Below are 12,666 nucleotides of genomic sequence, written 5' to 3' on the forward strand. Positions count from 1 at the left end.
CTTACACCACCATTATTACTAAAATCATGAGTTTTCACCCTTGATTTAGTGTCATTGATTTAAATATCTGCTTTTAAACTCTTCCCTGTCACAATGTTGCATACTGAAACTCCCACACTATCAGAGAAAAAGAGGACAAAGCACTTTAAGGTTTTTCTTTTTCTTGCCTTTGTGAATTTATACATTTATACGTAGGACCACTTTGTTCTAATGGTGGTTTAACAATGAGAGGAAGCAGACATCAAGATCATGTAATTCTCTGCAGACGCTTGACACTAGTAACATCAGCGAAATCTGAGACTTCCAGGAACAGAACAAGCCATCCATGAAAAACACGGCGCAAAGAAAACCTTTGGAAATCAAATCCTGTTGTCCTCACTGAGTCCAGTTTGCTCAGTTAAGGCCCACAGTATTTGATGCTGGAAAGATATGATTGTTGTTAAAAAAGAATAAAAGATGTGAGTGGATAAATGTTCCCAGGCACTCTAATGGTGAAGCTTGGAAAGTTTCTCAATTACAGTGCCTTAAATTCCAAAACTTAATAATTTTTTGCTTCACTCCAATAACAACTGCAAAGAAGAACAGAATATGCCATACCCAGTTCTTTCTCATTGGTTTTAGCAATTATTAATCTTGCCACAAATACCATAATAGACATGACATAGCACAGTACATAGAGTGATTAACTGCAAAGAAACGATGCTTAGGTTAAAAAAAAGTTACACCAGTCCTTCAGTATTATCTACCAGCCTTGTTAAAACAGTAAGGCAGTTTCCCCAAAAATACATGCTAGTGAATTTGAGAATGGGTGGCAGAATTGGGCCCATAATAAAGTATAAAATTTGCAGAATAGAACCTATGCAAACACACATGAGAATGCTTTATATACAGGAGTGTGGCAGAAATTAATGCACTTTTGTGTGTTCCTGGGTATTTATGACAGGAAGACTATACAGATACTTTTTCATATTTTAGCTATGTCCATGAAATGAATAAAGTACAAGAAGCGATGGACTTAAATCATTTACGTATTTATTTCACAAATTAACCATACACATTAACATTCAATACACATTGATGACAAATAAACATAATTCATTCTTTTTTTAAGATACCTGGTTTGCAGAAATGAAGACAACGTTAAACCTGACAATGAAGTTGTGAGTTTTGTAATTCCTATGAAATCACAAAATTTTGAAGAAAGATTGTTAATCGTGGCTCTAAGCTATACCAGTTGCCCCAGAGTAAGTTTATTCAAAAGTAGATTTACTCCAGATTTATATCATTGTAGCTTAGGTGAGACTCTGTCTCTCCATAAGCACATGATAGTGCTCCTGGCTAATATATGAAACATAAAACGAGACTTTTAAACTTACATAAATGACACACGCTACTACACAGGTAGAGATAAAGATGCTTGGCCATATATTTGAGATGTGAACATGAACTTGGACCTTTTTGGCTTAGGGTTTCAAAAACAAGTTATGGGCCTGTTTCTACTAAAAATTTCAGTTCATTTACGTGCAAATTAAACACACGTCATAATTGCTTCGGACCTAATCAAAGGGCCTCTGACCTCTTTGGCTTTGGTGAAAAGACCCCTCATGTCACAGCTGACGTATAGCATCAGACAATTCATGCCAACTAGGGCCTAGGGACCTCCGCTGCCTAATGAATCAGTTAGTGCTACACATCTACACAAGGAATGAATTAAGGACACATCATGAAGCAATTCTTTCCCAGCACAAGGTTGGGGCAGATGCTCATGCTTCTCTTTCCTACCACCATTACTTATGAGAAATCACAATTATCTCTGCCTTTTAACAGTGTACAAATCTTAAATATTTATCATGGGGTGATGAGTGGGAATAAACTGAAGTGACACATTGGTCTTAGCCTAACCACTCCAGCCATTTTCCCCATGTACTAGGTGATTAGAACTTGTCAGTCCTGACTTTAAGTTTATATCAGGCAACATAATTGGGCACAGTGAATCTTTTGATCAAAAATTACTATCCCAGGTGAGTGATGGGATAGTTGTAAAGATTATTGAGTTTTTGAGGCATGCTGACCTCAGTGTGAGAACACATCAAACTCAGAAATAAGAACATGCATGAACATAACTGAATATCCTGTAGGAACAGTTCTTTTATGCTTGAAATCACCATGCTCCTTAAAGCAGTTTAACAAGACGGCTGACAGCAATTTGTAAAAACAATTATTTAACTTCTGATAAACATTAGCAACTTTCATACTTTTAACATGTTATCTTAATCGATTTCTCATTGTTTATGTAAGAAAGATTTAGTTCTTATTTAATTATGTCAGCTACTGCTGATTCCTCCTCCTAAATCTTAGCATTGTTTTAAATACAAAAATATATACTCACGTTGGGAACATTAATGTAAAAATATCTTCTGCTGAGAAAATGCCACAGATAACAATTGAATGTATTCTACTTATTTCTGGTCATCTTGACATATAGCACACTTAACTGTTAATAATTAAAAAAAAAGAAAAAAGGAATATGAAGAGATTTAGTTCTAATGTGAAACAAGAATACTGCATAAAAATCTCTCACTTTTTTACTATGTATTTTTTATGAATGCCGCTGGAATACGGGGAAAACCAAAATGATTTTAATGAATTTACAGCTACATCATTGATTTATTATGCTCCCTCTCCTTTCCCTTTAACTTCTAAAGATACAGTACAAAATGTGTTTTCATGTTTATTACTTGGTAATAGAGAAAAAAATCCTGTCCAGTCTCTACTAACGCAAAAGTTTCATTTTCTTCCCATTGTGTTGCTTTCCGTTGCAACAGCATATTTCCATTGACTTTAAAAAAAAAAAAAGTCATTTAATTCCATGAGTCAGTAGGATGAGGCCCATGGATGTAAGAATTTTGCAGTGATAGAAACTGTAAACACAGGATTTGAATCAGTGAGACTCACGTGTTCTGACACAACATTGTGAGAAGAGAGAATACCAATTTAAGGAGTTCTTTCACAGAACTGCATTCAAACTAAACAGGAAGCGTAAGTTAGTATTCCGTACCTTTAGGTTACAAGAAAAAAGTGGTTTCTACATTTTCGGGTGATTTCTAGGCTACATAAATCAGTAATGAATGCACTGTTACAGACACACAGGAATATGTACACTATATGAAAAAATTAGTTCTACATAAATGAGAGTCTATTAAAATATGTTTACAAGAATGAGTAAGGAGCTTGGAAGGAGTCTGAAATATATCTTGGTGCAGAAAGTGTGCACAAGATACATGCACAGATTAAATCTCACTTAAATTCCCCAACGAAGGCAAGTTTAAGTGAGACAGAAATACACCCACATAAAGTGGTTTTCATCCCTAAAGAGATGAAAAACAATGCCCCTAAAATGAGTGCTGCATTTTTACTTGCAGCAAACAACAGCATAGAAACATTTAGTGTTTCCAACAGAAAATAAATTATGGAAACTTAGTATAATGTTAACACAGCACAAGTCTCAGCAGTTCCTGCCCTATTAGTAGCTATACATTTGTACTGCCCACTGTCACTTTGCATCAAGTTTTCAATAGTAAGGCTGTGAGACCCCCCCTCTTCTTCCTTCACACAGTACCTGTCCCCTTCCAACAACACCCCATCCTTGTACCAGTGGACACTTGGGTGGGGGCAACCAGTCACGAGACACTGAAAGCATGCTGCGGCACCAACAAATGTACTGTAGTCAGAAATGACCCTCAGAAATTTGGGAGGGGCTTCTGTAACCTGGAACTCAAAGCTGCAACTCTCCGAGTCCTCTGCCCTAAACTCAACCCGTTCCTCTTGGGACGGCTCTGCAAACACATCAAAACTAATATTGACACATTTCTCCCCTTCCACTTCCTGCTCTTGTTGAGTCACCGCAAGCAGTCGGATCGCTTTCTCTGAGTCGTCTACCTGTGGCTCGAACTCAAACTCCAGCTCTATTTCTGACTGGTCACCTGGGTTCACAGTCTTACTCAAAATCAAGTCACATTTCTGGGGCCTCTGTGGGTCACTGCCCATGACTGTCTCACTGCTCGCCTTGGCGCTTGCTGCCTGCTGAGCCATGACTATGAGGGAGCCTTTGCACATTGCTTCTCCCAGCCTGTTGATTGCCCGACAGTGATACCAGCCACCATCAGAAGGACCTACATTTTGGACCTTCAGACTGTGGAGTCCCTCCTTCTGACTCACAACATACTTCCCTGTGGCAGGTGTCACACAGGTGTCGCCTCTGAACCACTGCACTACTGGGACAGGAGTACCTGTTACCACACACTCAAACACTGCCTCCAAGCCTTCTGTAACCTTGACATCTGCAAAGGGTACGGCAAAGCGGGGAGGCATTTCAGTTACTTGGAAATCAATTTTTACATCCTCATTCTCCTCTGCAGCCAAGCCTGCAGCTTGCTCCAACAAGGCAAGTGGAAGGACATCCAGGGAAACCACCATGCTCTTCTTATCTGGGCTAAACTCAGGACTGGTTATGATTTTGACCTGCTTCTCAAACTCCTTCACCTCATTTTCATCCAGCTCCACTTCCAGGAGGATTTCTTGTGGTGAAGGTGACCTTGAAGATGTGTTTTCCTCCAGGTCAAAGTGTATAACATGCTGGTGGGTGACAGGGGGTGGCAGTGCTAGTGACCGCCCGTCTTCAGACAAAACTTCCACCTGCGCAATACTTTTAGCTTCCCCAACAATGTTCACTGCATGGCACAGATACTGTCCTCCATCAGCTTTCTGGACATTAGTGATTTCCAGCACACATTTGTCCCCATCCTTCTCTATCCGCACTCTCTCATCCAGCTCCAACAGAGATTTGTTATGATACCACTTCACCCCTGGCTTGGGCACACCCACCACCTCAGCCACAAAGCTCAGTGTGCTGCCTTCATACAGCCTTCTCCTGCTCAGCGCCTTGAGGAATGCGGGTGGCATGTCCCTGCCTGATGGCTCCAGGGCTTCACAGGGGGTCTTAAATACCTCAGCCTGTGGCTGGTCTGGAGGCTGCTGCCTTCTCTCACAGAAGGGTAGCGTGGACAGGGCATCCATATACTCCCCAGTGGGTGTCCGGTAGCGTTCTGGTGGCGTGCTGTCCCCTGATGTACAGCAGAGTCCCTCAAAGGGTGTGAAGTAGCGCTCCGAGGCTGTGTTGTATTTTGAACCCTCCAAGGGTGTGGAGTAGTGCTCAGGTGGTGTGCTGTACACTGAGCCTTCAGATGGTGTGGAGTAGTGCTCAGGCGGTGTGCTGTACACTGAGCCCTCGGATGGTGTGGAGTAGCGCTCTGGTGGTGTGCTGTACCCTGAGCCCTCGGACGGTGTGGAGTAACGCTCGGGCGGCGTGCTGTATCCTGAGCCCTCAGACGGTGTGGAGTAGCGCTCAGGTGTGCTGAGTGGTGTGTGGTAGGATGCTGATGAAGCAGTTTCAAAGATCTCCACTGAGGAGGGAGGTGTGTAGAAGCGGTCCGAATCAGGTGACTCCTCTCCACTCCCACTCTCCAGCTCTATAGACATTTCTGACTCAGGAGAGAAGGGCCGGGCAAGTTCCTGCTGGTTGTTGTAATAGTCGTAAACCGTGCTGAAGGTAACCTCCTCCACTTCCAGTGAAGTGATGGTCTCTCGCTGCCCCTTCTGAACTATCCCTTTGAGATCTGGAGTCTCTTGCATCCCACTTGACTTTAAATACTTGGTCAGGGACAAGTCAGGCTCCATCTCTGAAGCCTCAATGCTAGCAGGCTCTGGACCTGCAGAAATATCCTCCCACAGTCCTTCTTCATCCAGGCTATTCTCAGAGGCTTCCTCAGTGGGAGTCCTCTTTTTGCCCCAAGGCTCCTTCCTTTGCTCCTTCTGTGTCACAGGATCATCCATTATTAAACCGAATAAAAGTTGGCCAAAAGAGAAGCCCTTGCTTGTGTTTGGTTCCTGTTGAGTGTCCCTGAGCATCTCCTCAGGGGAATCTGTGCTTTCTATCTCACAGGTGGAGCTGCTCATTCCTGTCTCAAAGACCTTTTCTGTCCCAGAACTTTCTTCCTCTTCAGCCTGATGCTCAGTCTGGGGTTTCTTTTCACGTGCAGCTTTTTTCAAGTCAATGATGAAGCTGTCACTTTGGGAGTCTGTGGTCTCCAGCCGTTCTTCACTCTCCCACATATGTGCTTCCTGTACTTCTCTTTTGAAATCTGCTGTGGACTCCACCAGAAAACTATGAATATTTCCCTCAGGTGAATCCTCCCCACAGACACTCACCTCTGACTCATGAATTTCTTCAGCAGAAAATCCTTCTTCAGCAGATATCATGATGCTGCCAAGGTCCCCATTATGGATTTGCAAATCATCCCTTCTGATTTCTCTTGGCTGTGCCTCTTCCTGGGCACTGACCTCCTCCTGCTGCATCCTGTAGCTCTGACGCAGCTCCTCACTCAGAGACATTTCTTCCACAAGCACATCATGTTGGTACCTAGGGGAGACGAGCCCAGTCACTCCTACCTCCACACTCTCCAGAGCTGTGAGGGTTTGTGCTTGTTCTGTGTCCACAGTCTCTACAGCTGGGAAAGGCTCCACAAACTGCTTCAGATCAAATGTGATATTGGTCTCATCAGTCTCAGATGGCAACAGCTGCTCTTTGAAATGCACTTCTTCTAGGTGAACTTCAACTTCCTCAGTAAAATCCTGACTTGGGTTTTCTATGTCAGGAGGAGTGAGGATTAGATCCAAAGAAGAGTTGCCTACATCAGACTCCATTTCTTGAAGCATTTGTCCATCATTTTGCATTTCCCAGTGTGCGTCATCCCCAGCATCAATCACTTTTTCCTTACAAAGATGATCATCAACCTCAATGTCCTGTTCAATATCAACTGATCTCTCTTGCTCCTTGGCCTGTTCCTCCTCCTGCTCTTCTGTACAGAAGTCATAAAAGTCAAACTGCTTCTTTGTGGGTGAGCTTGCAATGTTGTCCTGCAGGTGAGGCACACACGGCTCTTCTACAAGAGGCACATCAGGAGATGTTTCCTCCCAGGGAGGGGCATCACTCTCCTCCATGTAAACATCACTCCCCTCTTGCACCACAGGTGATATAGGAACGAAAAATTGTGAATCCTCACATTCCCTTGCCAGAACAGGCTGCTCAGAAACATGTGTTTGCCCTTTCACTTCCATAAATGGCAACTTTAAGATGTCCCAGGACAGAGTATCTGTATGTGGTACCACCTTGTCTCCTTCAGCTTCCAGCTCCTCTGAAAAGTGACCTGAGTCCTTGGCCACCAGTTCATGCTCTTCCCTGGATTTACTGGGGTACAGCTCAGTGGCATCCATTCCAAAACTGTGTTCCTCAGAGACAGCTTTTCCCCTCTGCTGCCTCATTTCAGAAATACCATCTGTATCTCTCACATCTATTTCTTGCCTTGCATAAAATTCCATGGTATCCAACACCATTGTTTCCTCCATCTCATTTTCCATGAAGTGAGGAGTTTTCTCGTGTTCCTTTTCCAAATGCTCACCAGAAGATGGAGACAGCCTCAGGGACCAGGGTTGGTGGGTTTCCTCCTCTTTGAAGCACGTGATCTGTTCCTCTTCATCCTTCCCAAGTGTGCTGAGGCCTTGGAGCTGCGCAACATGGTCCATGGCAGGCAGTTCCTCAGCGTCTCCATCCTTGCTACGCAACATGGGAGCACTGGGCTGCACTGTCAGCTCAGAGGCAGTCTCTGCTGCTCCAGCCACATTCTTGGCCACACAACAATACAGCCCAGCATCTGCAACAGAGACCCCTCGGATGTGTAAGCGGTATATGCCATTCTTGCCTTCCTCAAAACTCAGCCTCTCGCTGGCAGAGAGGCTCTGGCCATTCAGGGACCAGGCCACTGCTGGTGGGGGCTGCCCAGACACACCACACTCCAACACCACTGCCTCCCCTTCATGGCAATGAACGTGTGCTGGGGCTTCGGCCACAATTTGGGGTGGCTCATTTCCCACATCGAATGAAAATTTGAACTTGTGCTTTATGGTGGGAGCAGCCTGGTCTGGAGAGGGCTGTGTGGTCTCCCTCATCTCTGTGTCTTGCTCTGGCGTTGGAGTCGGGGCAGTGATTTTGATTTCCACAGGCAGTGACAGTAAGTCTGAGTCTGGAACTGCACTTAGCAGTCCCTGCTCTGCTGCGAAGGCCAGGCTGACTTCTTCTTCTTCCTCCTTCTCCGCTTCCTCCTCCTTCTCCTCCTCCTCCTCCTCCTCCTTCTCTTTCTTCCCTTCCTTTTCCTCCTTCCCTTCCTTTTCCTCCTTCACCTTCTCCTCCTCTTCTTTCCATTCCTTTTCCTCCTCCTTCTTCATGACTTCATAGGCTGGGATGTGCTGCCTCACATGGAGTGCAGCTGACGTGCTGACTGTGCCCAGCGGGTTGAAGATCACGCAGGTGACAGTGCCTCCATGTTGTGGGAGCAGGGATGGGAAGGTCAGCGTAGAGCGGCACTCTGTGGTGTGAACGGCAGTGCCCCGGATGCGTCCCACGGGCTTGGTGTTGTTGTACCAAGTGACTGTGGGCTGTGGGCGGCCATGGAAGAGGCAGGAGAAGGTGCATCGGTGCCCCTCAACAGCCTCCTGGGGCTTGATTTCCTGGACAAAGAGGGGTGGGCAGGGCTCCAGGAGTCCACCTGGCAACTGCCATCTTTCCCCTGTGGGCTTGGGCCAGTGGTACCCCTTCACTACCTGCACTGTGAGTGGCTCCGAGCCGTCCATTGTGACAGCTGCCTCGGGAGGGCTGGGCTTCCCAGCAGGGCATGGGGCTTCCTGGCGCACGGACATGAGGGATTCCTGCTTCTTTTTCAGCGCTGCCCTCTTTGCGTCCCTCAGCCGCTGCAGCTTCCACCGGATCTCCTCATCCAGCAGGTCCTCAGCATCCACCACTGTGCCACTGTTCTCCCTACCACACGCCAGCCCTGGGCGGTGAGGCCCCACCAGCGGCAGCCTCTGGAAACGGATGGTTCGTACCTTGCCCCGGGCTGGGGAGACGTCCTCAAGCAACTGCTCAGCCTCCTGCCCCTTGTCGAAGGGTGAGCCAGTGCAGCGGAGCACCACCCGCAGCCGGTCCTCCTGCCGCTGCTGCAGCAGGCACTCCCACCTCTCCCGCATCCACTCCGCTTTCCCCGCAGAACCCAAGCCCCGCTGCTCCCTACTGCGCGCCACCAGCAACGAGGCAGTGGACTCGGCTGATCCCTCACTGTTAATGGCGAATACCCTGTAGCTGCCAGCATCATGCTCCCGCACATCCCGCACTTCCAGGCTGGCGTGGTGCGTGTGCTCCTCACTCTCGGTGCGGATCACCTTGCGGCAGTCCTGGTGGACCGGCCGGTTGTTGTGAAACCAGGCCATGTGGGGCACCGGGCATGCCACCAGCTTGCACTGGAAGAGGGCAGGGTCCCCCTCCAAGACAGACCTACACTTGAGGCCCTGTGTGAAGGTGGGTTTACGGTTCTGGGTGCAAGCCAGCACCGCCGTCGTCCCAGGTCCCTCGAGGTTCATCTTGCTGTGCTGCTCTGCAAGAGAAGGAGATTGGGTTACAACATGCCACGCTCTGCCCACCATCCGATTGAAAAAAATGAAATAGCAATATATTGAAATAAAAAATGGGCATGCAACAGATTTCATCACACACCCAGGAAAAAAAAAAAGTAATTCACTCACCATATTTGTTCGAATAAACGCAACGCCTTGCTCTGTTTTAAAGATTGACACGAAAATCGTTCGTTGTCTGTTCTTTCTTCAGACTGTGGAAATTTCTTCTTGAACAAGCAAAAATGAATTTCAAAATAACACGTTCTTCTGCGTGTATGTTTTTGCTGCCTGGAAAAGCTGTGTGTCTTTGGGTGGCAAAGAAGAAAATCTTACCTGACTTGCAGACAGTAGAATAAACGCCCTTTCTGACCCTTCTGTTTGTAGATTAAATGTTCAAACAATTGAGAAAAAATATTTTGAAATATATTTTTTTAAAAAGTAAGTAATTAGCTAACATGAAATGAGAAGGCGTTTATTCGAACTAATACAGCCACTAACTTCACAGTGTTATGCACAGGGAAAAAAAGCAAGCAACATGAACCACATATGCTATCTGCAAGCCATGGTAAGAGATGTATAATGATGAATTAATGTATGTAAAAAAAGTGCAAGGAATCAGTGGGAATGTGTAGCTTTCACATATCCTAAACAACCAATGCTTTCTAGTATACTTCATCCATCCATCCATCCAATAGTGTCCATTGAACTGATTAATGTTAGGTTGCTAACTTGTTTAAAAACAATATGCTTAAGATTTGTATAACTTCCTTCTGAAATAAACTATTCCATGCATTCAAAAGGAAATTGAACAAATAAAAGCTCTGTGAACAGCTGCAAAGCATGAAGTAAAAGTTAAGAATATGGCTGCAAAACTATAAATTTGAAGTTTTAAACATATTTTAAAACTTAAATAACCTTAAAATGCAGGTAACCCTTTGCATATCAAAACAAACATGCAACATGTTCCAATATGCTTTAAAGTGTCTATCTTTCCCCATCAGACACTACATGTAAGCAGATAAAAGCTTTCCACAATGTTACTAATTACTGGTACTAATTATTCAGTGTAATGTCATCGGTGACTGTACCTTTCACTTCCATTTCAACATCTTCCTCTACCTTCTCATGAATAATTTTTTCAGGAGCTAGAATAAAAAGACAAAGATTTTTGAGCTATAGGTGCTAAATATGGCAATCAACAGTTTATGTAGTACAAACATCCAACGTCTCTTGCAAATATACAGAAATTCACGCGTACATACACATAAATGCATGCCAAAATTCAAACACTTGACAAATTTTGAGAGCAGAGTAATCAAATGCTTTCAAACTTGTTCGCCATGTACCCTTGTCTATAAGATTTGCTTTCTTTTTTGCAGGGTGGGGAAAAGTTTCTAATGTAACATGCCTTTATCATGCCTTAAATCCCTGAAGAAAACATTCAACAATCCACAGACTAATGAGATGTTTCTCGTTCTTTATCATCTCCCAGGGAAAAAAAATGTACTGGAATGCAACGATGCTATGCACGAGGAATTGATACTTGGAAGGAACATGCAGTTGCCAACCTGTCACTCTCAGATGGGTGCTGCACTCGGCTTGTCCTGCAGGATTAACTATTCTGCACTTGTATATACCCTTGTGGTTCTGACCAACTTTCAACAATCTTAAACTGCACAGAGGCCCATCATGTTTTAAGGAGCACAATGCAGACTCCTCAACTATTTGCTGATTGCACAGCCAGACCACGCAAGGTGTAGGCACACCCTTCATTATACAAAAGAGTAACACATCATCTCCTTCTTTTACAGTGGTTTCTGAAGGCAGAGTTTCAAGAAACTCTGGTGCTTCAGCATCAGTTTCTGTGATGTCTTCGCATGGCACAACGTCAGGATAGTAGACTCTGTTTCTTTGCTTCTCGGTTTCATATGGTCTTTGGGATGTAGATATAAACAATCTCGAGGTTTTCTTGGAAGATTCTTGTTTAACTTCAGGTTCTTTAAACTGACAACCTTTGGCTGCTTTAAAGCTTTTAGTATCTGATTCAAGGGTAATTTTTGTTATTGCTTTGGCTTGTGCTTCTTTTGCTAGGTAAGAATAAAGTTAGGAAAAGGATTAGGTCAGATGATTTGCAGGAATTAAAAATATCCTTATACTTAGGGGGCAACCCCCCCCCAATAGTTAGTATTGAAAGAACGTCCAGCATATTAGTGCTACAACAACGCTATTAAACATAAGTGAGTAGACATTTAAAAGCTCTATTCCTGCTGGGCTAATTCTAGGTAGCAGTTAAGCTTATGGGACTTGCAGCGGACCAAGGCTTGGTCTGTAATGCCTAATACAAGCACATCTCTGCTTTTAACTGAGGGCCTCAATTTAGAAAGTAGCAGCAGAAGATTACGTAAAGCACTTTGCAGAGCTCAAGAGTGAGGAAAGAAACTTCAGTATTTAAGAGCCAAATCAACAGGGGCAATGGCTTCCTCATTCTTCATCTTAGTTTTCTGCTCTCGATTCCTTTGAGCTCAGCAGAAATACTATCACCTCTCCAGTGTGGTAATAATACATTTCTGGGTCTTCACTAGTGGTAACACTACTGACATTTTAATATGCTGATGTCAGGAAGAAGTGGAAGGAGTCTTAGCAAAAATAAATGCTCAGGGAGAGTCAAAGGTAGAAGACAATTCATTAGTGCAGTAATATCATGTATGCACCCATTAATACTTTCAACTACATTGACCTACATTGCCAAGCTTGGAATTGGAACCTTGGATTTATTGGGAACATGTTGGATGCATAGAGTTTGAAATTACCAGGTATCTACTTCAGCACTGCTTATCTGACATTATCATCTTCCTTAAACTCCAGATTCAGGAATTCTCAAAATGCAAATATTCCTACCAGCCTGTTCTGCTTTACATCTCACTGCATGTCATGAAGGATATGAGGAATAAGAAGCCTCAGACATCTGTGACTTGCTGGGAAGAGGCATGGGGCTACAATACCAACTTCCCAGTACTGCACTTGTCACATGAATAGAGCAGTAAATGTGGAGGAAAAACCCAAAAGCATTAATAAATAGAGCTTTCTCAATTAAATACCAATAAT

General features: G+C 44.3%; 2 protein-coding genes across 2 annotated transcripts in view; both read right to left on the reverse strand.

Annotated features, from left to right (window-relative positions):
• TTN (titin) overlaps positions 1-12,666 on the reverse strand; it is a 244,271-nt gene that overhangs the window by 193,450 nt on the left and 38,155 nt on the right. Inside the window, exon 43 of the mRNA XM_082483816.1 lies at positions 10,650-10,706. Coding sequence (XP_082339942.1) covers positions 10,650-10,706 — 57 coding nt within the window. The remainder of the gene's footprint in view (positions 1-10,649; positions 10,707-12,666) is intronic.
• Positions 1,011-9,805, reverse strand: LOC309672331 (uncharacterized protein). Its single transcript, XM_082483815.1, has 2 exons — positions 9,691-9,805; positions 1,011-9,542 (listed from the first exon to the last, which is right to left on the reverse strand). Exon 2 carries the CDS (start codon positions 9,526-9,528, stop codon positions 3,478-3,480), a length of 6,051 nt encoding a protein of 2,016 aa, XP_082339941.1. The 5' UTR covers positions 9,529-9,542; positions 9,691-9,805; the 3' UTR covers positions 1,011-3,477.

This window comes from Vanellus vanellus (genome assembly GCF_965231255.1).
Source record: "Vanellus vanellus genome assembly, chromosome: 5".
NCBI lineage: Eukaryota > Metazoa > Chordata > Aves > Charadriiformes > Charadriidae > Vanellus > Vanellus vanellus.